General features: G+C 47.4%; 1 protein-coding gene and 1 long non-coding RNA gene across 16 annotated transcripts in view; both read left to right on the forward strand.

Moving 5' to 3' along the window:
* TMCC3 (transmembrane and coiled-coil domain family 3) overlaps positions 1-25,574 on the forward strand; it is a 326,327-nt gene that overhangs the window by 278,932 nt on the left and 21,821 nt on the right. For 13 of the 15 annotated variants that reach the window (XM_086712631.1, XM_086712635.1, XM_086712632.1 and 10 more), the window contains 2 exons: positions 1,168-1,303; positions 6,821-8,079. In XM_086712631.1, coding sequence (XP_086568757.1) covers positions 1,168-1,303; positions 6,821-7,123 — 439 coding nt within the window. In that variant the 3' untranslated portion in view covers positions 7,124-8,079. Of the gene's footprint in view, positions 1-1,167; positions 1,304-6,820; positions 8,080-16,030; positions 17,470-25,574 lie in introns of those variants that run through there. The other 2 variants (XM_086712642.1, XM_086712629.1) reach the window with 2 other exon arrangements.
* Positions 8,498-11,752, forward strand: LOC147578974 (uncharacterized). The gene is made up of 2 exons (XR_015253425.1): positions 8,498-11,311; positions 11,552-11,752. It is a non-coding gene; the product is annotated as an uncharacterized LOC147578974 (long non-coding RNA).

Genomic DNA, 25,574 nt, shown 5'->3' on the forward strand with positions numbered 1-25,574 from the left:
TTTCCAATAAACATTCTAAGTTTTCAAATATAAGACAAATCCCTCTTCTTTGAGGGAAATGGGAGGTGGGAATGACAATCTTTGTTCTTCCGTTACTTAAGATTTGGACTTTTGGAAATGCCACTTGTAAGTCATTTATAATTTCTTTCTTTAAAAATGTTTTTTTTTAGGGGCGCCTGGGTGGCTCAGTCGGTTAAGCGGCCGACTTCGGCTCAGGTCATGATCTCGCGGTCCGTGAGTTCGAGCCCCGCGTCAGGCTCTGTGCTGACAGCTCAGAGCCTGGAGCCTGTTTCAGATTCTGTGTCTCCCTCTCTCTGACCCTCCCCCGTTCATGCTTTGTCTCTCTCTGTCTCAAAAATAAATAAACGTTAAAAAAAAAATTAAAAAAAAAAAAAAATGTTTTTTTTTAAGTTTATTTATTTTTGAGAGAGAGAGAGGGAGAGGGAGTGCCTGAGTGGGGGAGGGGCCAGAAAAAGGGAGACAGAAGATCCGAAGTAGGCTCCATGCAGGGAGCACAGAGCCCAACGCCAGGCTTGAACTCACAAACCATGAGATCATGACCTGAGATCATGACAAGTTGGCCGCTTAACTGACTGAGCCACCCAGGCTCCCTATAATTTCTAATGAGTTTAATGTTTTTATCAGCACTAAGTTCCAAGAATTGAAGCATGTTTTCAGAATCAGAGTATGCCTTGGGAAATGGAGTTAACTCTAGTGTAGAAGTTGGTTCTTTCCTTACGGGCTCTCAAGCCATGCCTGTGAACCAGAAGGTGCTGTGCAGGCAGAAGGGGGGGAGGGGGGACACCAGCAGGTCCTTGTCTTGAGCCGGACCCCAGACAGCCCTCCCTGTCCATTGCATCAGGCCTGTTGTGTCGTCACCGCAACTCCTCCTTACAGCAGCCCTTTTGGGCAATTCTTACTATTTTCCCCATTTCTCAGCTTGTCTGATGAGGTGGGGAAGCCAACTTCGGTGTGTGTGAAACCTCAGGAGTGAGGACGCAGAAGGTAATGTGACAGAGACCAGTGCTTTTAGCTGGAATTCACGGTTAGCCAAAAGCATGTTCCCTGTAGCTGGACGTATTCTTTTGGAAGCATAGTCTTCTGGGGAATGAAAACCAGGAGACCTTTGAAGTGTCACACTCAGAATCAGCTCCTGTCTTTGCAAAGGTACGAGCGACTGGAAGACCAGCTGCACGACCTGACGGATCTGCATCAGCACGAGACAGCCAACCTGAAGCAGGAGCTGGCCAGCATCGAGGAGAAGGTGGCCTACCAGGCCTATGAGCGCTCACGGGACATCCAGGTACCGTTCCCTTCGCCGTCAGGCACTCAATGCGGGCTCTTCCCAGCCTTTAAGTCGTTCAACGAACTCTAAATGCATTATCCCATAAACCCGACAGGATTCCTGGCACGTGCAGCAAAATGTTTTCTCTGCACAAACATTCTCTACCTTATTAACCCCATTAGCTCGTGTTCTAGGTGTCACTGAGTAAAGAGGCTAGTCTCTGTGTAGTTATTTTGATTAACAAATATTTATTATCTACCCAAGCCCATCGCCTATAACCTCTCCTCCCTCCCCGCCCCCTCCACCACCCCTACCAAAATTGCAAAACTTTTTAAATATGAGGCAAACCTTGCCTTCAAGAAGCTTACTGACTAGATGGGGAGTCAGGATTGGGTAACCTGCCAAACGGCTCAAGCAAACATGAACAGGGGCCAAATTATGTGATCCAGACAGTAAAAGCCACAGGATTCAGACACACAGTGCCCAACAAGCTATGAACTGGTGGGACGGTTGGTCATTTTGCGGTCAGATACTAGATTTTAGTCCCAGGTCAGCCATTTACCAGTTATGTGACCGTGAGCAAGTCTTGGATATGTTTGCTCATCTGTAGACCAAGAATAGCTTGGATATTTGTAAGAATTTCAAGGACTTGAGTGCATACCATATACCATACATTAGCAGAGCACTTGCCATGTCTCCCTTCTCTCTCCAGCTCCTCCTTACAATAACCCTTTCGGGCAGTTCTTACTATTTTCCCCATTTCTCAGCTGTGGAGACTAAGGCAGAGAGGTTAAGTGACTTGGATGAGGTTTTGTGGACAGTCCTTGAATAATGAACGTGAATGAATGTCCAGAAAGGGTGGGACTTGGCAGGGATCGGTAAGATCTGGATGGATGGATGGATGGATGGATGGATGGATGGATGGAAGGGGTTGCTGAGTCAGTGTAAACAAAAGCACGTCTCAGGATTAATGTGATGGCAGCACTGTAGTGCTAGTTTTCCTGAGTGCTTTTTTTTTTTTCCTGCTACTAGAGGGTCTCTTTCTTTTCTTCTACTTTCACTGAGATAATTGACATACAACTTTGCATTAAAGTGTACAACATAATGATTTATAGAGAGAGAGAGCGCGAGCGAGCGCGCGCAAAATGATCGCCTAAGTGAGTTAACATCCATCACCTCACATAATTAACACATTGTTTTCTTGCGATGAGAATTTTTAAGACCTACTCTCTTAACAGCTTTCGAATACGTAATACAGTACTGTTAACTGTAGTCATCTGCGTTACACATTACATCCTCATCTTATAACTAGAAGTTTGGACCTTTTGACCACTTTCACCCATTTCCCCTACCCTCCACCCCTGCCTCTAGGAACCACCAATCTGTTCTTTGTTTCTATGAGTGTTTGTTTTTTCAATTCCACATATAAGTGAGATCATACAGCTTGTTTGTCTTCCTCCGTCTGACTCCTCACTTAGCATCATGCCGTCAGAGTCCATCCACAAGTGACACATGGCCGCATAATATTCCATTGTGTAGATGTGTACCACATTTCTTTATTCATCTGTTGATGGACTCAGGTTATTCTGTGTCTTGGCTGTTATAAATAATGCTGCTGTGAATATGGGGGTTCTCTTCTAGAAACTGGTTTCATTTCTTTCGGGTATATATACTCAAAAGTGGAATTGCTGGATCATAGGGAGTTCTAGGTTTCATTTTTTAAGGAATTTGTATATTGTTTTCCATAGTGGCTGCAGCAATTTACATTCCTATTGATCTTCTTTTTTTCTTTTTTCAAAGTTTATTTATTTTTGAAAGAGAAAGGGAGAGAGGGACAGAGAGAGAGGGAGACAGAGAATCTCAAGCAGGCTCTTTCCTGTCTGTGCAGAGTCCGACACGGGGCTCGAACTCACAAACCGCGAGATCGTGACCTGAGCTGAAATGAAGAGTCAGACGCTTAACTGACTGAGGCACCCAGGGACCGTCATCATCTTTTTTAAAAAAGCAAAAAGGTGGGGCACCTGGGTGGCGCAGTCGGTTGAGCGTCCGACTTCGGCCAGGTCACGATCTCGCGGTCCGTGAGTTCGAGCCCCGCGTCGGGCTCTGGGTTGATGGCTCAGAGCCTGGAGCCTGTTTCCGATTCTGTGTCTCCCTCTCTCTCTGCCCCTCCCCCGTTCATGCTCTGTCTCTCTCTGTCCCAAAAATAAATAAACGTTGAAAAAAAAAAAATTTAAAAAAAAAAAAAAAGCAAAAAGGTAGGGGCACCTGGGTGCCTGAGTCGGTTAAGCATCCGACTCTTCATTTCAGCTCAGGTCATGATCTCACGGTTTGTGAGTTCGAGCCCCACGTCGGGCTCTGCACAGACAGGAAAGAGCCTGCTTGAGATTCTCTGTCTCCCTCTCTCTCTCTGCCCCTCCCCCACTCATGCTTACTTGTTTTCTCTCTCTCTCTCTCTCTCTCAAAATAAATAAACTTTACAAAAAAAAATAATTAAAAAGCAAGAAAGCACACTCTCCAAGTAGTGCTCAGCTCCATTTTTACGACTTGTCTTTGTAGGCAGTGGCGATTTTCTCCAGCCATACTTTATGAGGGAGAAAACTGAAACATAGAAAGGGAGATTTTTTTTCCCCCACAGTGTGTGAGCTGGAGTTTCAGCTGCCCACGTTTTGTTCTTCTCTGTGTCGCAGGCTGTGAGTCTATGCCAATCCCAGGCATCTACTTGGATGTTTCTGGGATCCAGAGCATCAGGCAGAGCTGGTGGGAAACCTTCTACCTCTGAGGACCGAGGTGTGGGAGACACTAGGGAGGTTTTGCCCTTGCTCTGGGTTAGGAGACTTAGCATCACCATTGACTGGTTTAAAGAATGTGACCCATTTAAATGTTAAGTGTTGCAGGGCGAACAGTGCAGTCAGTTTTATTAAAACATTCTGTTTTTAGAACATGTCTGCGATGCCACTGGATTATGTCTAAATATGTGGTTTTCTTATTTAGGGGATAGTTTGGGTTAGTGTTCTTTTTTCCTTTTCTTTTTTAAAAAAAAACATACTTTAAAGATGAACGAGTAAGATAAAGTGAGGGACTTCAGAAAGCGAGCTTCACTATATAGAGTAGTTCATTTGAACATTTTTCTGGTTTCGTCTCCAGCTCACAAATGCAAAGAGGACATCTGTGTGTGTGACTATGGAGTCTTCTTTGTTCAGACAGTGAGAGTCCTGGCTCTACCGCTTACCGTGTGACTCTGGATAAGTTAGCTCCCCGGGCCTCAGTTTCCTTATCTGTAAAATGGAAATCTCATCAGTGAGCTTCACCTCAAAAGGCTGTCAGGAGGATTAAATGGATAATATATATAAAGTACTTAAATCTTCCTGACGCATAGCAGGCAGTCAAAAAATAAATGCCGGCCGTGTTTTCCGTTATATTGGTGAGGAGCCCTATTCCTCGGGGCTTTTCACAATCAGGCCCCCTCAAGTTCGTCTTCAGTTCGCGTTTGTTTTGTTCGTACAGGCAGGGTTCTACAGTGGGAAGAGCTGCTACAGGTGAGGGTGGCTGTTGTCCACAGGGAGGCAAGGGTTTTACTCTTTTAAGAAATTGAGTTTTGTTTTATTAGAATTCCCAATTAAAACAGGCTTAAGGATAATTCAGTCAGTTCTCTGTCCTTGTCCCCAGTTTAAACACTGGATCCAAAGAAGCGCTAAGAATCACGGGGCCATCACTTAGTGGGTGCTGTAACTAAAATTCCTTGCAACTCACTACTTAATTTTCTTGGATCTTTCTTTTGGTAAAAAATTTGATAGCAGTTCCAAGGAATTCAGTTCTGGGATTAGTCTGTTTATATATGTAACGTGTGTACCCAATTAAAGATGAATCAATTTGCCAAAAATGTTGGTCTTTTGTCTTGTTCTGTCCGCTCTTCCCTGCCGCGTCTAAAAAAGAGGAGACCGTGAGCTCAAATAGTTGAAAAGAATTCGCGATCTCTGGGGCACGTGCCTGCTCTTTTAGGAGGCCAGCGCTTTTTTAGAATGTGAAAATCTGAAGGAGTTTTACCTTCTCTGTTGGTAACCCATGTCATGAAAGTTACTATAGTAACCGAGAACTCTGTTCTTTGGCCCATAGAGTATATTCAGCGGAAGAAAAGCGAATCAGTGTTACAGCTGTTATGGTTGTTTAAAACCTGACAAGATGGCTGTGTTGTAACCAAGCAAGCACATGTTGGTAAACGAGTTAGACGGTAGGCTGGTGAACTGAAAAGGGGCTCGTTGTGCCACCTCTAGTCAGGTCCTGTTCTCCTAAGAGGCACAGAGTTTCCTCTCATGAGCCTCATGCCTCCTTCCTGGCGCCCGTCTGCTCCCTGCTGCATGGCCGGCCCTTTGCTGGGGTAACAGCAGGTGGCCCAGTCCCCATCCTTGTGCAGCTGTGGTCTTCTGGTTGGGGGAGAGGGCTGGGGGAAACTTCACATCGTCCGATGGGGCTGGGACGGCTTCCCAGGTGGGACCTGAGAGGGGAGGGAGATCCACCGGTGAGGAGGGGAGGGAGTGGGGAACCAAACGTTTCAGGCTCGGTATATGCATGTACAGAGGCCCCGAACATGCTCCTTTTCCAAACTTTAAAAAGCCAGCATGGCCAGAGCATGGTGAGTGGGGCGGGGGGGTGGAGACTGGGAGGGGAGAGAAATGGGCCCCTAAAGATAGATGCTGTAGGTCGCATCGACACGGCTGGGGACGGATTAGCGGAAATGAGTGTCTGGTGGGAGGAACCGGCTGAGCCAGGTGCTGTTTTCCGAGGAAAGGAGCACCAGAAGGGAAACAGGACCGATGGCAGGTGCAGGAGAGGGTGCGGTATGTGAATCCGCACTTGGACATGTTGCACTCCAGGTGCTTCTGAGAAGCTCAGAGGGGGATGTCAAGGAGCCATGTAGATACATGAGTCAAACTCAGAGGAGGTGACTTGGCCAGAGAGACACTTGGGGTCCTCTGTGTCTTAGCGATTGAAGCCTTAGAAAGAACGAGCTCTGGGAAGGATGTGCAGCAGTGGATAGTGTCCTGAGTAACAGCATTCAGAGAGCAAGTGAGAGCCGAGTCGCCCGTGGTCAGTCCTGTCCCCGTCCCTTCTCCCTTCATCCTCCACAGTCTATATAAGTGGATGCATACATCCACTGAGCAGTGGAAACAGGTACCACCTACTCCATGGCTGGGGGTAGTCGCCTGCCCCACAATGGCCTACCCCTCCTCTGGTTTGGTCCTGATGATACCAACGGATGCCAATAGTTTATGTGCTTTATTTCAAAATACTTAACCGTAAGTCCCCGTTTATGGTATTTTATGGTTGTTCGTTCTGTCCGTGAATAACAGAATAAATGAGCCTTGGGATTCTCGTTTCCCTTCTTTGTCATCATCATCACCGTCAGCTTGGCTGTTGGAAGCTGCCTCAGCATCGAGTGTCCTGAGCCAGGGAGCTTCCGTGCACGTCCAGGCATGTGCTCACGTGTTGCCCATGGTCCCGACAGCGTGTGACCCTTGCTCTCCCTCTTGCCCACAGGAAGCCTTGGAATCCTGCCAGACTCGCATTTCTAAGCTGGAGCTCCACCAGCAAGAGCAGCAAGTCCTGCAGACAGACACCGTGAATGCCAAAGTGCTCCTGGGGAGGTGCATAAACGTGATCCTGGCCTTCATGACTGTCATCCTAGTGTGTGTGTCTACCATTGCCAAGTTTGTCTCGCCCATGATGAAGAGCCGCTTCCACATTCTCGGCACTTTCTTCGCCGTGACTCTTCTTGCGATATTTTGTAAAAACTGGGACCATATTCTGTGTGCCATAGAAAGGATCATAATACCCAGATGAAGCCGTGGGTTCCTGTCTTCAGGTTCTTTCAGATTTATGTTTTAAAGAAAACTGTGCATCCTACCAAATTTTCAAATGAACGGGGTTGTGCTGACTAGAGGTGACCAGGCCTGGGCTGTGCATTGTAAATAACTACAGTTCCCTTCACACGGTAGTACTTGCCGGCTCAGTCCCCATCCTTAGCGAATGTGAATCTGTTTCAGAGCTCTCCCCACGTCGCTCACTGCCTTAATCACACCAGATCTTCTGCCCACCTGACTAGCCCAGCATGGCCAGCCTCTGGTTATTGAGCATTTGACATAATTAATGATCCAGAAGAAAAGGGATTTTAAGTCTCTGTCTCTCTCTTAAGTCTCTATCACAGTCGAGCTTCACTGTTGCTTGTGGTTGCATTTTTTCCCTGAGTCCTGTTAGCAGCAAGGATGTAGCAGCACTTGGGGAGGGGAAGTACGCGCATTGGCCATGGTGAACCCTCGTGGCCTTTGAAAGTACAGAAAATCCTGTGTCATCCAGTCCACTTGTCCAGAGGACCCTAGGCCCCACCTGTTCCCAGTGTCCATAGCGGTCAGTCGTGCGTGACTCACAAGTAACACGGAAATCTTACGCCTGTTGATCCATCAGACGTCTAACTTAGATGTTTTGTCTTGCACTTTAAATGGTAAGATGCGAAGATTTATGAGTGGGGCTTTCACCTTCTAACATCCAGGGAGCCACACGTTGATTTTATCTGAAGTGGCCGTTGAATGCCTTGCCTTCAAGCATGTAGAAATTCTTCCAAATCCCACATCAAGCCATGGCTTGAACATTAGGGTCCAGTAAGCACTACTCTGGAGGTTTGTATTCCAGCACATCTTAATTGTGATAGACCCCCTGTGAGGATGTGATTCACTCTATTCCCTGGCTTGCGAGGAATCGCAAATCTCACTCCACAAATGAAAACAAATGATGCTCGTGTCGTGGGGTTTTTGTTTTTCTTTAAGACAACAGAATTGTACTTTTATAAAGCGAAAGTGCACTGAGGTAGGCGCTCTGGAAGCAGGAGGGAAATAGGATGCGTGGTCTAATGGGGTGGCAGTTGGATCAGGGGGAGCAGTCGACCTGGATGGAGACTGAGAAGGTCCTCTTATGACCCTGTGAGACCAGCCGGAATCACATAGATTGATCCAGTGTCCAAGCGAAGGCTGTCTGTCACCTCTCGGGATCTTCCTGGAGACAAGGGCCCAAGTAATAGAGGGGCCGCGCTTCTTCCCCTGAGGTGAAAGCATTCAGAAGTTAACATCCTCAACCTGTTTGAGGGATTCTACTCACTACTTTCAGCCCAGATGATACTCCCCTTTAAATCTCTTTCTCTCTGTACCTACTGAAAATGAAGTTAGAAGATTTTAATGGAAACGGCTGTTCAGTCCTGCCTCCTGCCATCCGCTCTGTTCTCTGAAGGCGTAAAGATGTATGTTAGTGTACATTTTCTTCCAGAAAACATCAAATCGCCTGGATTTAAATTAAGTGCAATATTTTGCGAACAGCTGCTCTTGGGGAAATCTCCTGAAAAAAAAAAAAAATGTGACAGTGCGCCATGGTTTGAGAGAGTGGAACAGTCGAGCATTTGGTACAAGTCCAGCGTGTGTGAGACTTAGACAACTCAAGCTTTCTTCTTTTAACTTGACAGTTCAGTGGTTTTAGTAAATTCACAAACTTCTTCAACTGTCCCCACTATCTAATTCTGGACTCAAGCTTCTTAAAAACAGTAACGATCATTTCGTGAAATCTTTGGCTGTTAAGCATCTTGGATTCAGGGAAGACGGAGTCAGCAGCCCTACCCCCATCTCATGGCCGTGTCCCCTTCCACCATCAGACTCGCCCTTGTTCTGCCAAGTTGGCTGTAAATACACTGTGATCCATCAAACCCAGGGGACGGAAAAGAGTTCCAGATCCAGGGATGGGAGGGAGAAAGAACGGTGTGCTTTCTTTCGCTTCTGTATTTTAATGGCCAGCATTCTCCTTCACCCGTGGGCGTCAGTCTCCATTCGGCTGAGGGCTGGATGCAGCTTCCACCCCTGGGTCCTGGTGGGCGCCTCTCAATTTCTGCGCATCTTTCTGAGGCACTTTGCGTATGCCAGAGGTTGCGGCGGATGTAGATACTGCTGTTATTTTTTAGAGAGAGGGAGAGAGATTTCTAGCCCTTTGAGGTTAAGGGTTGCAGGGGAGGACCCAGGACGTGGGCCTGCTTCACTGGCCACCACGCTCCACTCGACATTCGCTTTGACGCTTCCCAGACCTGCATCCGCGTGTCTCCTCTCCGCTGCAGAAGTAGGGGAGGAAACGGAAAGCCAGACACTCCGCCCCCTCCAGTCTGGAGCTGTTAACAGAAGCGGCTAGAAACTGGCTCTGCTCTGAAATCTTGGGTCTGAACCATCCCATTTGATCATGCCTTCTTTTGCACAGAATCCGTACGGCCACCAGTTCTCGTTAGACGTCAGATAACTTTGTTTTCACTTGGGTATGCTCAACCTACATGGCATGCTTATTTTAGAGTCTTGCTGAAAGTTCATGAAGCTTTTTAATAAGTTGATACACTCCAAGGAGACCTTTACCCTCTGTGGTTTACTGCTCTCTTAAGGAATAAACCCTCCCATTGTATTTCCTTTCCCGCACAAGGGTAAGATTAAGTAAAATTCTATACATTATTCAATTAAAAATAGTGATCCAACTGGGATATATCATGGAATTGGTTATTTAATTTACATTTAAGTCCGCTAATCCCTTTCCCCACCTTTCATTCGTAGTAAAGATGAAGCCAGTCATGGGGTGGTCAGGCACCTGCTCACTCAGCAAACTGAGTGCTTTAAGATACTGGACGTTGCAGGGGCATCTGGGTGGCTCAGTCGGTTAAGTGCCGACTTCAGTTCAGGTCATGATCTTGCAGTTCATGAGTTCAGGCCCTGCGTCGGGCTCTGTGCTGACATCTCTGCTTAGGAATCCGTGTCTCCCTCTCTCTCTCTGCCCCTCCCCCACTCGTGCTTGTTTTTCTTCTCTCTCTCTCAATAATAAACATGAAAATTAAAAAAAGATACTGGATATTGCATTCTAGCACAGGATTTTTTTGCGACATACTATTTTCATGATCACCAAGATAATGATAGTTCACTGAGGGCAAAACAAAAATGTAAAAATCCTCTTACGTGGGTACTGGAATCAGTTATCCCAGTTTACATTTTGAGTATGATCAAGCCAGAACAAAACATTGAAACCACCCCCCCCCCCAATTCAAACCACAGTGAAGCAGTAAATAAAAGTACTCCACTGCTGATTTTGTACAGAGAGTAGGATCAGCCCCCGGTTTCTAGCATGTGGTTTTGCTTACGTGATGAGTATGAACTGTTGACAGACTGAGATCTCCGCTTCCATTACGGCCCAAACGCGGTTATCCCTCTCCATCAATTAGCATCCGTGGGAGTTAGCCCTTCTACTTTGTCACTCTTGTTTTTATTGGAATACTGCCCTGCTAGGTATGTTTACTGCCCTGCCTTTTCTCCAGCATATCAGGTTTAATTATGGGATCAATAACTGTGATGGGAATTGGAGTCCCTCAAGCAACTAATTATTTTTGTCCTTTTGGATTGAAGTTTAAATACCAAATTGTTTTGCATCAAATAGGAACATCTTTGTATGGAATCTAAGTATGATTGTATTGGTTTGGAAAAGCATTTCGGTATGCTTATTAAAATGAGCATGTGTGATTAAACAACCTCTACTGCATATTTCTATAATTTTGAGGAGTGAGCCAGGAGTAGGGTGAAATGGCATTTAAGATTCAGGGCTTTAGCTGGAGAGAAATGTTTCAAGAAGTTTAACACACGTGCTAAGGAAGGAGTTGGTCTAAAAGGATAAATCACTGAAAAGAATAATATTGGCCATTTACATCAAAACTGGTTATGAAGCTAAAAGAAGGTACAGTTAACAAGAGTTTGGTAACCCAGAAGATAAAAAGCAGAACTAACCTATAATTTTCTAAAGTCAGTACAATTCTCTGTTTATAAGAAGCTGGAAAGTAATGTACCTTGATTGTTTTAGGAATAATTTATGTGTTGCAATTTTAATTTATTTAAAACATGTCTCCTGTGTTTGTCCTAAGAGAAATGTTTCAACAAAACGTGCTCTGTGTTTAAGATATGTTTAGGGGGCGCCTGGGTGGCGCAGTCGGTTAAGCGTCCGACTTCAGCCAGGTCACGATCTCGCGGTCCGTGAGTTCGAGCCCCGCGTCGGGCTCTGGGCTGATGGCTCAGAGCCTGGAGCCTGTTTCCGATTCTGTGTCTCCCTCTCTCTCTGCCCCTCCCCCGTTCATGCTCTGTCTCTCTCTGTCCCAAAAATAAATAAACTTTAAAAAAAAAAAAAAAAAAAAAAAAAAAGATATGTTTAGGCCGTAGTTAGCAGTTCTGAAAATGGAAACTAGAATGTTTATTGTGAGGTCTTTTCTAGAATTTCCATTTGGTGAGATACCATATAGTTTCATGTCAGCCTAAAATTGTAAATTCTGCGTAGATTGTCACCCTATTCAAAGCAGGTGCCATTATTTTTTTAAATAAACACTTGATGTTAGCTTTGATGTTAAATAAAGAGTTAGATTTCTTAAATTTTCATATTTGTCAGAGCCCATCTCAGTCGTAGGGGTGTGTGTGTGTGTGTGTGTGTGTGTGTGTGTGTGTGTGTGTGTAATCAATTTTTTAATGGATTTTACTTTTTAGAGCAGTTTTAGGTTCATGGCAAACCTGGTCAGAAGGTACAGAAATTTTCTGTATACTGCCCCCTGCCAAGCCCCACACATGCATAGCCTCCCTCCTATCACCCCCCACCCACCCAGAGGGTACATTTGTTAAAATGACGGCCTACAACCTACATTGACACATCATTATCACTCATGACTTTATAGTTACACAAGGGTTCACTCTTTGACGTCCCATGGGAATAGACAAATATATAACGGGGTGTGTCGACCATACTACTAAGTAACACACAGAATAGCTTCACTGCCCTAAAATTCCTCTGTGTTTCACCTATTCATCCCCCCCCACCGGCCCCACCACCTGTAATAAATTTTTAAACTGACGTCTATTCCATAGAAAGTTGCTGGTGTGTGATGTGTGGGAGAGAGAAGGATTGTTTCTTCACAGTGCTTGGAATGCTAGGAAAGGTGTCCCGGTGCTATGGAAAGGGGGGATGTGGGAGGATGCTGAGGACATGATGAGCTGGAGTGAGAGGCCGTGCGGACGCTGCTCGGGTGTGCACACGACCAGAGCACGGTGAGCAGAGTCCTCTGGCTGAAGCAGTCTGGTTAGTGGGGTTTCTCGTTTGGTGCTCTGGTGTTTACAAAGCACCTTCCTTTTATAGTGCAGTAACTCACCTGAGCCAGTTCTGTGATGTGGGCACACCGTCATCCCCATTATATAGACGGAATTGAAGGTCAGACACACGTGCTTTTCCCAAGGTCATCGCTGGTGAAGGAGGGAGTCGGGATTCTCGTTGCTTTTGCTTCTGATCCTGCCTGGTTAGCCCTCTGCTTCCAGTCAATTGCAGGCCGTGAGCAATTTCCCGGTCATCCAGTAACCGCCTTGTACGGACAAAAGAACTAGAGCTCTTAGATGATGGGAGAGCCCGTAATAGATCAGCCCATTCCCTGCCCTAGAAAACAGTGCATGGGACTCTGGAAATCTTACAGGGTCCACTGTTGTTTTCACACCCGTTGTTATCTGATATCTGAAGACGTAAAGACAGAACACAGAAGTGATTACAGTACATGTGTGTCCAGCCCAGCATAGTCCCAAATGTTGCTTTACTAAGTCTGTATTTCCTTAAAAAAGAGATGGAGATGGAAGAAAAGTTTAGTGGGTTCTAGCTAATACTGAACAATACTAATGCTGTGGGATAAAGCAGTGCTCTCTGATTTTGAGTAACGTATGGACTCCTAACAGAAAAAATCTGTTCATCTTCAAATGCCTGAGGATGTTCATAGCCACAACTTGACAAAGTTACAGCCTAACAACGTTACATAATAGCTTTTCTTATCTGCAGATTCTCCTTACATAGTTACTTTCTAATAGGTATGACCGTGAGATGTAGAAATTTATAGGACCCGCATGGCGATACCCAACAGCACCTTTCTGGGCCTTCATAGACATGGGAGAACAGCTCACATTCTTTGAGCATTTGCTGGGTACGATGCTGTGTGCCAAAGGCTTTGCCTGTTGGATCACATGTAATTTTTCCATCACCCGTTAAGTGAGGGACTATTATCCCTGCTTCACAGATGGGGAAACAGGGTTAGAGTGGCTACATGACTAGCAGCATCACGCCACGAGCAATGGCAGGACTGTCTATTCAGCCCCACACTCGCGTCACTCTGGAGCCTATCCTGGTCGCCATAAACCTGCGCCGTAATAAAAGGGGTTGAACGACTGGCTCTCTAGCTCACTAGCTCCCGGCTCCTGTGAACCCTAGGAGCCACTTGTAACCCTAAGACTGCAACAGTGCTATAGTTGCAAATCGTACATTTACATGTTTGCATGATTGGCTCCCTGTGGGGAGGGCAGTTACCTGAAGCAACATCCTAGATCTTTGAAGAGACGTGGGCTGACGGATCTGTGGATGAAGAGAAGGGTGAACTGTTAATTAAAGAAACTTCTAGGGGCGCCTGGGTGGCTCAGTCGGTTAACCATCCAACTTCAGCTCAGGTCACGATCTCACGGTTCGTGAGTTCGAGCCCCACGTCGGACTCTAGCTCGGAGCCTGAAGCCTGCTTCGGATTCTGTGTCTCCCTCTCCCTCTCTGCCCCTCCCCCCCACCTCCCCGCCACTCATGCTCTGTCTCTGTCTCTCTCCCTCTCAAAAACAAACATTAAAAAAAATTTTTTTAGTAAAAAAAATAATAAACTCACACCCTCTCTGGCTTCCTGGGCTTCTTGTATAATTGGCAGTTGGCTTGGCTGAGTATTTATCAGCTGTTTTGCTTTGCTTTGAGACGGTCAAGTCCCTGGTAGCTTCTGCTCTGTGCTCCATGACATCTGCTACTGTCTTTGGTGACTTACCTCTGAAATGTTTTTCCTTGCTCAGCCAGCCAGAATTTCTCTCCTGCCAGTCCTTTAACTTAACTAAAGCAGTTAACAGGTATGAGCGTCAGCCATGTTAACAGCTGTTTTGCTGGTGATGACTCTGCACTGGCCCAGGCGTTGGAGACTGGATTTTTTTTTCCCCCTGTTCTGCTTGAAAATAAGCTACTGAGTAGTAGAGGGGGAAAAAAAAAAAAGAAGAAGAAGAAGAAGAAACAAAGCCTGTACTAACAGTTAAGGGACTCCATTTACCGAAGAAACTCTCAGAGGCCTGGATTCTTCTCTGATTCTTGGACTTACAAGCAGTGATGCTGACCGAACCTTCCATTGGCTGTTTCCGCCCCAAAATGGTTTTGACAGCTATTTGCTCATCATGCTCCCCCTGTGGTTTGAAATCAAAGCCCTCTAGCTGTAGGGAACAGAAATACAAGATAGACACCCAAAATTTAGGTCACAGGCAGGACACATACACCCCCCTGCGTAGTGGCTCAAGCCGGCAGGGACCCAAACACAGGCCCGGATTCACAGTGAGGTGCCTTTCCCCAGACACCATGGTCAGAATTGTTGCGAGGTGACTTCCTGCTATGTGTAGGGTTTCCCCTTGTCAACAATATGTAATTATCTGAGAGCGTCGATGAAAACCGGTATGGAGCTGGAATGAGTCAGTCGCTTGAGTATTTTCAGTATTTTCGCCTAAGTATCGTTCGGTCGCTTAAGTATTTTCCCTGAAAGGAAGAGCTGGAAGGACACAAGGGGGCTGAAGGCTGCTGGCTGGCTCTCCCATTAGGTGGCCAGTGGCCAGCAGTGTGCTGTTGGCCCTGGTGGAGGCAGGCACCCCGACTGGCCAATGGCCACGGGCCTTCTGTGTGTCCAGTTCATGGGGCTGGTTCACGGTCTCCCCAAGAGTACTTAACTCCGCTTGGGCTCCTAGCCACTGGGGGGATGGGGCGGGGGGGGGGGTCTGGCTTCCTTAGTAGGCCTGACCTACTGGGACAGACTGAGCTAGTCAGCTGGCCAGAGCATTTCAGCCCCTTGGAAGCTATTTATATTTGAGTGGAAATCAGTCCATTTGCTTGTTCTTGTCGGGGATGTTCTTGTCAGAGTTGGGTTAGCATGAATAGGTTTCACAGGAGTAGTCACCTAATAAACTCATAAGTAGTTTTTGAACTATTGCTTCACATGCGGGAAGTCCTGCTTGAAATTGTAGGGACTTGCCCCTTCCCTGCAGTCTGATTGACCTAGGGAAATGGCTTTTTTTTTTTTAAGTTTATTTATTTTGAAGGAGAGAGAGAGAGAGAGTGGGAGGGAGGGGCAGAGAGCGAAGAAGAGAGAGAATCCCAAGCAGGCTCCATGCTGTCAGCACAGAGCCCAACACGGGGCTCGAACTCATGAACCGTGAGATCATGACCTGAGCCGAAACCAAGAGTCAGACGCTTAACTGACTGAGCCACCCAGGTGCCCTGACCTAGGGAAACGCTTAACCTCTCAGAGTCAGTCTTTCCTAAACTGTGAGGTGCCTAAGGGCTGCAAGGTTTAGAGAAAGTGCTTGGAACGAGACGTTCAGTCACGTCCTGTGTTTGTCAAGCACCTACCGTGTGTCGGGCACCGTTCTAGGCACAGGCATACAAAACAGTGTTCCCGTCCTGGTTACATTCTGGGGGAGGAGATAGATGATAAGGGAAAATATTTGGCAGCGGGAAGGGCCGTGCTCGGAGCATTCAACCTAAAATTAAATTTTACCTCCATATTCTTAAGGAGGAAATGAACTTCCTGAGTGGTTTTTTTTCCCCCTCAGCTCCATTTCACAGACAGCCACGTGGGCAGCACTGAACAGAGCCCTTTACAAAGGAAATATGTCTAAGTCACAGACTCAGCACCACAGCAGGAGCGCTTCGAAGATCTGGGGCGGTTCTGCTCAGAAAGGGGATGCGATGCCCCCCTGGTATCCCTGCTCATTTTGGCTTGACATGAACAACATGCAAATGAGCACCTGGGTCTGAGTCAGCAGTGAGTAACCCCTCGGCAGGATGCTGAGCCCTGAGCGCACACGCGGCCTCCCCTGCGGGCTCCTCACTCTGCACCCCCCACCCGTGGCCCCTGCCCAGGCCTGCCCCTGCCCCCCTTTCAGGCCGGCTGCTCCCCGCACCTGAGCCCAGGCCCGTGGGTCCCGCTGGGGCCTGGGGCCTTCCCCCACAGCAAGTGCCAAGGACAACACTCCCTTCTGGAGCCCCCTTCCCTACTAGCTCCCCCTCACGGAGGCCCACTCCTCCTGCCTGACTTCCCTCCGCGGCTCCCCGCGGCTCCCCTTCATCACTGTCATTGCAGGCCCCCTGCCTGCCTGCTCCTGTGTCACCAGGTCCCGTGTGACCCGAATCCTGCCTTTCCTCATCTCTCTTCTCCTTCACCACCGCGTCTTTTAAAGAAATAGTATTGCAGCGCCTGGGTGGCTCAGGTCATGATCTCACAGTTCATTGGGTTCGAGCCCCACAGCGGGCTCTGCGCTATCGGGGCCCGGAACCCGCTTCGGATCCTCTGCCCCCCTCCCCCTCTCTCTCTGCCCCTCCCTTGCGCGCGCTCTCTCAAAAATAAACAAAAAGAAAAACAAACGAGAAAGAAATAGTCTCCACTCCTCTCTCCCAAGACTTCTTCATCTACTAAAACCTCATCCAGCCCCCAGAACTGACCCAACACCTGTCTGCTCCTCTGGCACCCACATCACAGCCCGTACCTTCCCGTTTGCCGCTGCGAGGCTCCCTTCGGCCTGGAGCGTTGTGCTCCCGTTGGGTCTTTCCCTGCCACCCCTCTTCTGGGTCTCCTGCTACCCCTTGACCACTGTCTGGTTTTCCTCGGCTGCTCTGTGTCCCTTCACCTCTGGACGGACCCCCACGATTAGGCTGCCATCCCCTTGACTGATAACCGCCATCTCGTGCAGTGAGTAGCTGCCTCTGTTTTCAGCCACAGACCCGTATTTCCAATTACTTACCTGTCCTTCGTTTCTGCATGGGTCTCTGCAGGGCACCTCAGAGTATACGGCCAAGCTCATTCTTTTGCCCTTGCATCAAATCTGCTCTTTCTAGGGCACCTGGGGGCTCAGTCACTTAAGCGTCCAACTGCGGCTCAGGTCAGGAACTCACAGCGTGTGAGTTTGAGCCCCGCCTAGGGAATCTGTGCTGTCAGTGCAGAGCCCACGTCCGATCCTCTGTCCCCATTTCTCTCCCTCTGCCCCTCCCCCGCTAGCGCGTGTGTTCACATGTGCTCGCTCTCTCAAAAATAAATAGGCATTAAAAAAAATTTTTTTTGGGGCGCCTGGGTGGCGCAGTCGGTTAAGCGTCCGACTTCAGCCAGGTCACGATCTCGCGGTCCGTGAGTTCGAGCCCCGCATCAGGCTCTGGGCTGATGGCTCGGAGCCTGGAGCCTGTTTCCGATTCTGTGTCTCCCTCTCTCTCTGCCCCTCCCCCGTTCATGCTCTGTCTCTCTCTGTCCCCAAAATAAATAAACGTTGAAAAAAAAATTAAAAAAAAAAAAAAAAATTTTTTTTAATCTGCTCTTTCTGTTCTGCCATTAAAGGCACCACCGCCACCCCCTCCCCTACCCCAACTAGAAACTTCAGAGCCGCCCATCCTCCTCAGGAACATCACCAAGTGGTGTCGGTTCTCCCTTATATTTTTTTTAAGTTTCCTTGTTTTGAGAGAGAGAGAAAGCGGGGGAAGGGCAGAGAGAGAGAGAGAGAGAGCGCGAATCCCAAGCAGCCTCCACATGGTCAGCATGAAGCCCAAAGTGGGTCTCGAACCCACCAACAGCGAGATCATGACCTGAGCTGAAACCGAGAGTTGGACACTTAACCGGCTGAGCCACCCAGGCAACCCCAGTTCTCCCTTCTAAGTAACCCCCCCAAACTGCCCACTTCAGTCTACCCTACCTGCCACCGCCATGGTTCCGGGCGCCATTATTTCTCCCTGGGACAGTTGTAACGGCCTCCAAAATGGTACTCCCGGTGTCTGGCTTTGCCCCACCCCACGCCATCTCCCATGCGCCTGCCAGTGTGATCTTTCTAAAATGCAAATCGGACCACGTTGTCCCTCTGCTTAAACCCCTCAGTGGTTCCCCACTGCCCACAGGGTCGAGTCTGAGTTTCTGAGTGGGACCCAGGAAGGTCCTCAGGGTACCAGAGCCAACCGCGCTCCGTGGCCTCGTCCTATCCTCCCACCTCCCACCCCCCACAGGCCCCATGAACCCAGCTGGCAGCGTCACTTCCCCGGGCAATGCGCGAGCGCCCCCTTCTGCCTGTGATCTTCCAGACCCCCTCACTGTTCCCCCCCACCTCACAATTTTCTTCAAGGGAATGCTTTGTGAGAACACCTTTATCCTAATGCTTGGGAGGTGTTTGGGTCGGTTTCTCACCTGTAATAAACGGTGAGCTCCTCATGGCTGAGCCATATCCTACCCACCTGGCTCTCCGCCCTGGGACCTCACCGAGGGCCAAGCACATGGGTGGTGTTCAATGGAGGTGCTGAGCTCAAAAGCCTCAAGCGTGAAAATGGAAGCTCTTGGTGGGGCTACTTTCCTTCCTCACCATTCTGGGTTTTTTTTTTTTTTTTAATGTTTATTTATTTATTTTGGGGGGGGGGGCAGAGGGAGAGGGAGAGAGAAAATCCCAAGCAGATTCTGTGCTGTTAGTGCGGAGCCCGATGCAGAGCTTGAACTCGTGAACCGTGAGATCATGACGGGAGCTGAAATCAGTCGGACGCTCAACTGGCTGAGTCACCCAGGTGCCCCTTCTTCCCCACTCTTGTGAGCATTTGGGCTGCGACTGCGTCTTTCTCTATCTGCCATCACTAGACACTTAGTGGTCAATAAATATTATTGAATGTGGGCTGGGTTTACTCAGACTTTCCACCAGAAACTCTTCCCAGTGCAAAGGGCTGAGGATATCAAGCTAGAACAGTGGCACTTCTAGGAAAACTTCCCTTCGGTGTCACTTTCCCCGATACCTGACCTTCCCCCCCCCCCCCCCCCCCCCCCCGCCGCCTGTACCTCACCCTGTCCCAGAAGAAAGTCTGGAACCATAAAGAATGTGTCATAAAACCCTGCTGGGGTCCGAAGTCAACCCTGGCTAAAAACAGAGCACATGGCAGAGCCCAGCCCCAGGCTGGCTTTTGCTCTTTTCACTTTCATCTGAATTGTGAACCACATTTCTGGACTTGAAACAAGGAGACACAAACTTTTAGCTGATAGAGAAAAATAGTTCCTGTTCACTGACCTTGTCATTTACCAGGCTTGGGGGGTGGGGTGGGGGCTTTACGGGGTCTGTGACTCCAGCCCCACCAGGGCCCTGGGAAGAAGCACCCACCAGACTAGACGTGCTGGAGCTAGAACTCAGACCCTCCTCTGTCTGACTCTCAACCTTCGGGCCACAACGGGGCCACCCCGAGAGCCCCAGGCTGTCTGTGGCATGTGTCGGGGATCCTGAAATAGGAGAGTCTCTGGGATTTCAGCGATCTCTGAGGACAGAGAGACAGAATATTGGAAATTTTGAATTTCTGAGTTCTCTAGGATGTTTGGAAGGCTTGATCTCAGAAGGAGGTGTCTAGGTGTTATAGGAGGGGCCCGGCCTCCAGCTGCAGTCATACAGCCTTCTTGAGGGCAGCCCACCTCTCCAGAACCTCTCCAGAACCTCAGGGCTTGCCACCTCCCCTTTGGCACAAGGAGGTCCCCCTCTGCTTCCGGGTCCCAGCACTGTATGTTTCCACACGTAGTGTGTGTGTGTGTGTGTGTGTGTGTGTGTGTGTGTGTGTGTGTGACATATATATATATTTTTTAATTTTTTAATATTTTATTTATTTTTAAGAGGGGGTTGCTGAGAGAGAGGGAGACAGAATCCGAAGTAGACTCCAAACTCCAAGCTGTCAGCACAGAGCCTGATGTGGGGCTCGAACCCGTGAACTGTGAGATCATGACCCTAGCCAAAGTCAGACGCTTAACCGACTGAGCCACCCAGGTGTCCCCACATGTAGTATATTTATATGCTATCAGTGCATTAACAAAATATGTAGTATGTAATCACATATATCATGTATTTAGGGATATTTAATTCATATATATATATATATATATATATATAAATTATTGGTTCTTTTAAAAATATTTTTAATTTGAAATGATCACAAAATTAGAGAAAAGTTGGCTGTTTAGTACAGAAAATTATATTTTTCCCGAACCACTTGAGAATAAGTTTCCAATCTGATGTCCAATCACCTACAAATACTTCAGTTTGGAATTCCTAGAGATAAGGACATTCTCCGGGCACCTGTGTGGCTCAGTCAGTTAAGCGTCCGACTTGGGCTCAGGTCATGATCTCACGGTTTGTGGGTTCAAGCCCTGCATCAGGTTCTGTGCTGACAGCTTAGAGCCTGCTTTGTATCCTCTGTCCCCCCCCTCTCTGCCCCTCCTTTGCTTATTCTTTCTCTCTCAAAATAAATAAATAAACTTAAAAAAAAGATAAGGATATTCTGCTACATAAGCACAATATAACCATCAAAAATCAGGAAATTAGGAACATATATTACTGACATCGAATCCTCGGACCTCATTCAAGTTTTACCAGTTGTCTCAATAATGTCCTTCATAGCCTGAAAGGCCCATTCAGAATTATGAGTTGCATTCACTTTTGTCTCCTTCTGTCTGAAACAGTTCCTCTGACTCACCTTGACTTTTGTGATCTTGGCATTTTTGAACATTACAGGCCAATTATGTTGTATAATATTTCCTTATTATTAGATTCAGATTATCCATCTTTGGCAAAAACATCATAGAAATGACACTGTGTTATCGTGCCCGGTCATATGGGCCACTATTTGGTTTATCCCATTACTGATGATTTTGCTTTGATCACTGGTTTAAGGGGGGGGGGTCTGCCAGGCTTTTCCCCCCTTGGTAATTAATAAGTATTTTTGGGGAGGTACTATGTTCCTCCTAGTCTTCATCAAACTTTCAATTTATTCACTTATTGTATCAGTATGGAATCATGACCTCCTCTTTTATTCAAAGTTTTATAACCCGTAAGTATTTGTCTTCATTGCAATGACATGTTGCCCCCTGTTTGGCTAGTGAGGACTCACTCAAGTTGTCTTTGTGTCCTTCTGACGGCCCTCATCATTCTGTGACCACACCTTGCTTTCTGTTCCAGGCTCATTTTGTGCTTTCCCTTCCCAGAGCTGGAAATGGTCATTTCTGCGAGGCATCTGCGTTTCTTTTAGTGGAAAATAGTATTTAGAAGCCAAGATTTGGGTACTAGCTTTGTTCTTTGCTTTTGAGGTATCATCCCTTCCAGGCCCACTCATTGGACAGAAAGAGGGAATCCCTGTAGCATTTGTATATGGATATGTGCCTTGTGTATAATGATATGATATATGATATGATATGATATATGTACATACACATACATCTCTTATGGGCCGAGTGTTTGCATCCCCTCAAATTCATATGTTGAAGCCATAACCTCCAATGTGATGGTGTCTCTGGGAGGTAATTAGGGTTAGATGAGGTCATAGAGTAGAGCCCTCATGATGAGATTAGTGGCCTTATCAAAAGAGGGCGAGAGATCTCTCTCTCTCCCTCCACATGGCTGTGCTGAGGAAAAGCCAGCTGAGCACAGAGTGGGAAGGTGGTGCCTGTAAGCCAGGAAGAGCACCCTCATCAGGGGTCTGTCACACCTTGCTCTTGAACTTCCCAGACTCTGGAACTGAGAAGTAAATGCCTATGGTTTAAGTCACCTAGTCTGTGATATTTTATTTATAGCATCCCAAGCTAAGACAACATCTGTCTCTGTTTATTATAAATCCATATAGCTACACAGTTAGTTCGATGCTTATTTCTGCATCTATCTATATATTGAAAAACCATGGTGCACACCAGTACCTCTGATCCCAATCCAACACCCCTGAATTTATTCATTTTCTTCCTTTTCGTATTTGCAACTCCCTTCTCTACCAGTGAGACACTGGTTTTCATTGCCTCTAATATACGCCCTCGTTTGCCTGCCCCTACGTGTAACTCATTTCCATCTCTGCTGCCCGCCCCCCACCCACGTGGGTGGTTTGGGGCCCTGACGCTCATCACCAAGCTGCCTCTCCGCTGGCCTACCCTCCCATCCTACTAAGACACTCTGGCTGGGTCGCCCCACTGCACGGATGCCCTCCCTTCCCTGTGCAGGCTGGGAAATACAAGGAAGCCCTCTTCAACCCTCTGAAGTCCCATTACCTCCGCCAGTCTACCCCCATGCTGTATCCTCATCACCCTGCTTGATCTCTGCAACCACACCCTGCGCCTTCCACCCTGGCCCCGGAGGATCCCCACCTTGCTGTGCTCATCCATCACTCGTGGCTTTAGAGCTCAGTTGTTCAGGAAGGGAACAGGGAGGGGGGAAGCAATCGTATCGTGTGTGTGTGTTTTAGTAATACATAATGATTTAGAAATAGAGAGGAAAAGAAGAAAAGGATTTTTTAAAAAATGTCTAGTAATTCTCTTCCACCAAGAAAAAAAAAGTTTTTATCCTTTTTCCTCCAAAAATGTCAAAGTTTTTTTTTTTTTAAAGAACCCAAACTATGGTTTCTTTAGTTGAAAAAGGAATATCTGTATATGGTTGAAAACTTTAGAAGTAATATTCCTTCCCACCCGGGTCCTTCCCCCGAGGCAGCTGCAGATATGGTGCCCCTGGATCTGCCCTGCTACTTTCTGCTTTCAGTGTGTGTGTAATATACACGTTACTTTTTTCAACCAAATTGAACTTTGACCTTTTGAATGTTTACACATTTCCTGTTAGTCTTTTCCCCCTGCATATATTTAATTTAACAAAATAGAACATTGTCCTATGTTGCTATATTTGAATACTTCCAAAGTATTGTTTTATTTTATTTTATTTTATTTTTTAACGTTTATTTACTTTTGAGACAGAGAGAGACAGAGCATGAACAGGGGAGGGGCAGAGAGAGAGGGAGACACAGAATCTGAAACAGGCTCCAGGCTCTGAGCTGTCAGCACAGAGCCCGACGCGGGGCTCGAACTCACGGACTGCGAGATCGTGACCTGAGCCAAAGTCGGCCGCTTCACCGACTGAGCCACCCAAGCGCCCCCCAAAGTATTGTTTTAAATGGCTGAGTCATTTTCCATCATATACATGTTTCATTTGTTTAATCTCTTGTTGGTGGACATTTACAACTTTTTACCCTTATAAATTACCAGCTTTGACTTGATTGTGTCAGGAGAGTCACGGAGCCGCTCAGCACAGCGAAGCTATCTGGCTGCTTTCCAGGCCCAGGTAGTAGATTCTGAGCTAAGACAATAGAGGTTAATTTTTCTCTCTAATAAGCATTTTGGAGGCGGGTGGTGAAACCAGAATTTTGAGCAAGAATACGAAAGGTCAAGTTCCAAGGCCAGGCTATCCTGTGCAGAACTTCCAAAGAGAATGATTGAGAACTTCTCCAGAAGCTCCTGAACCACTCCTGGAATGGGGAACCCAAAAGGATTGAGAAGGGAGAGACAGAGCATTCTTGAATGGTTTCTCCTTCGGATTCCGTCTGCAATGCCTGGGGTAGGGGTCCTACCGTCCTCACCTTAAAGCAGGTCTCGAGAGTTTTGACTGACAAGTGTGAAAGCTCAGGAGGCCTGTGGCTGGCAGACAGAGGAGGCTGTGTTGGGGTCAGCCACAGGACGCCCAGTGTTTTCCCTCGGTCTGAAATGGGCCACACAGGAGGGAAACTAACATGGTATATGAATTGGATTGAGCCAGTGTGTGTGTGTGTGTGTGTGTGTGTGTGTGTGTGTGTGTTGGGTAGGAGGATCTCAGCAGAAGGAAGCTAGAGGTGAGCACAGCATCCCTGTGGGACTGAGGAAGGAGACCCCAGGACAAATGCATCCCCTCAGGTCAAGGGAAATGCAGAGAAGAACCCTCAGAGACAGGAATATTCTAAGAGCCCACAGAAGCTTTCACATCTGCCTGGCCCAGAGAGCCTCAGCCAGCTTACAGCAGTACCTGTTCAGGAAAGACCACCCCACATCCTAAGGGGTTGGTACAATGTACCCTAGAAGACTTGTAGAGGTAAGAGATTGAGTGGGAGGAGGAGAAGCAGGAGGTAGAAAAGGAAAGAAGCCAGCTCTGTGCCCCTCTCCACCTCAGGCTTTGGGCCTCACATTGGCCTGGTGGTGGAGGGGAGATTTGATGCAGAATCAGGTACAGGGATTTTTATGAATCTTGGGCCATTTGAATTCCAGAACTGTGACTGCATTTGCTATTGAAAGTGACTTCAGACTGTCTGTCACCTAAGGGTGAGGACAAAGTCATGGTCTGCCAGAGTTTTCATCTAGGAGTATGGAGATACGATCTCCGCTAAGTAGTTTCCAGGGATGGTGAGGAACAATAAAGTTCATTTTTATCACATCTCATGAACAGCGTGCTGAACACACCATTCACAAGAAGAGTAAAAGTGATTTCGGCAACAAGGACTTATTTTTCTCACTTAAAAAAATTTTTTTAAATGTTTCTCTTAGAAAGAGCAAGTGGGGGAGGGGCAGAGAGAGAGGGAGACAACAGAATCCAAAGCGGGCTCCAGGCTCTGAGCTGTCAGCACAGAGCCCGACGCTGGGCTCGAACTCACGAACTGTGAGATCATGACCTGAGCCGAAGTCGGACGCTTAGCCGACTGAGCCACCCAGGGACCTCTTATTTTTCTCACTTAAAAAGAAGTTGAGAGGTAGGTGTCCACAAGGTTAGTTCATCAGCTCAGTGAAGGCCAAGGACCAACCTCATGCCATCCTTCTGCTTTGCTAACCTCAGTGTATCAACGATGTCTCCCCCACTGGTCACAAGATAGCTGCCTCAGATCCAGCCATCACATCGTCACACAGAAAAGCGCAATGGATGTTGCAGGCTCTCCTTACTACTTGCCTTTTACAGAGAGGAACACCTCTTCTATAAAGCCCCCAACAGGAATAGTCTCTACTTCCTCATTTCCCAAGATGTCTCAAAACCCTATAAAGTAGAGTTTGTAGGGAGTGTGCCTCCCTCCCATAAACTGGTTTCAGCGAGGTCATCAGCTATCGAAGTGCCAAAACCAGTGCATATATTTCACAGCTCTGGATCACTCAACACTGCAGATCTCTTCCTGTTTGTTGAGTCTCTGTCCTCCTTCAGGAAACTTCCTGCCCCCCAGGTCTCCTTTTACTTCTCTATGTATCAGAGATCTCTGGCTCCATTATCTCCAACCCACCTCCTTTCTACACACTCTGCGTGATTTTGGTATCACCAGTGTGACAAATACTACCGCAATTACATAGCACCTACCTCTTTTCCGAGTT

This window comes from Puma concolor, chromosome B4 (assembly GCF_028749965.1).
Source record: "Puma concolor isolate L17-30 chromosome B4, mPumCon1.1.hap2, whole genome shotgun sequence".
In the NCBI taxonomy this organism is placed as follows: domain Eukaryota; kingdom Metazoa; phylum Chordata; class Mammalia; order Carnivora; family Felidae; genus Puma; species Puma concolor.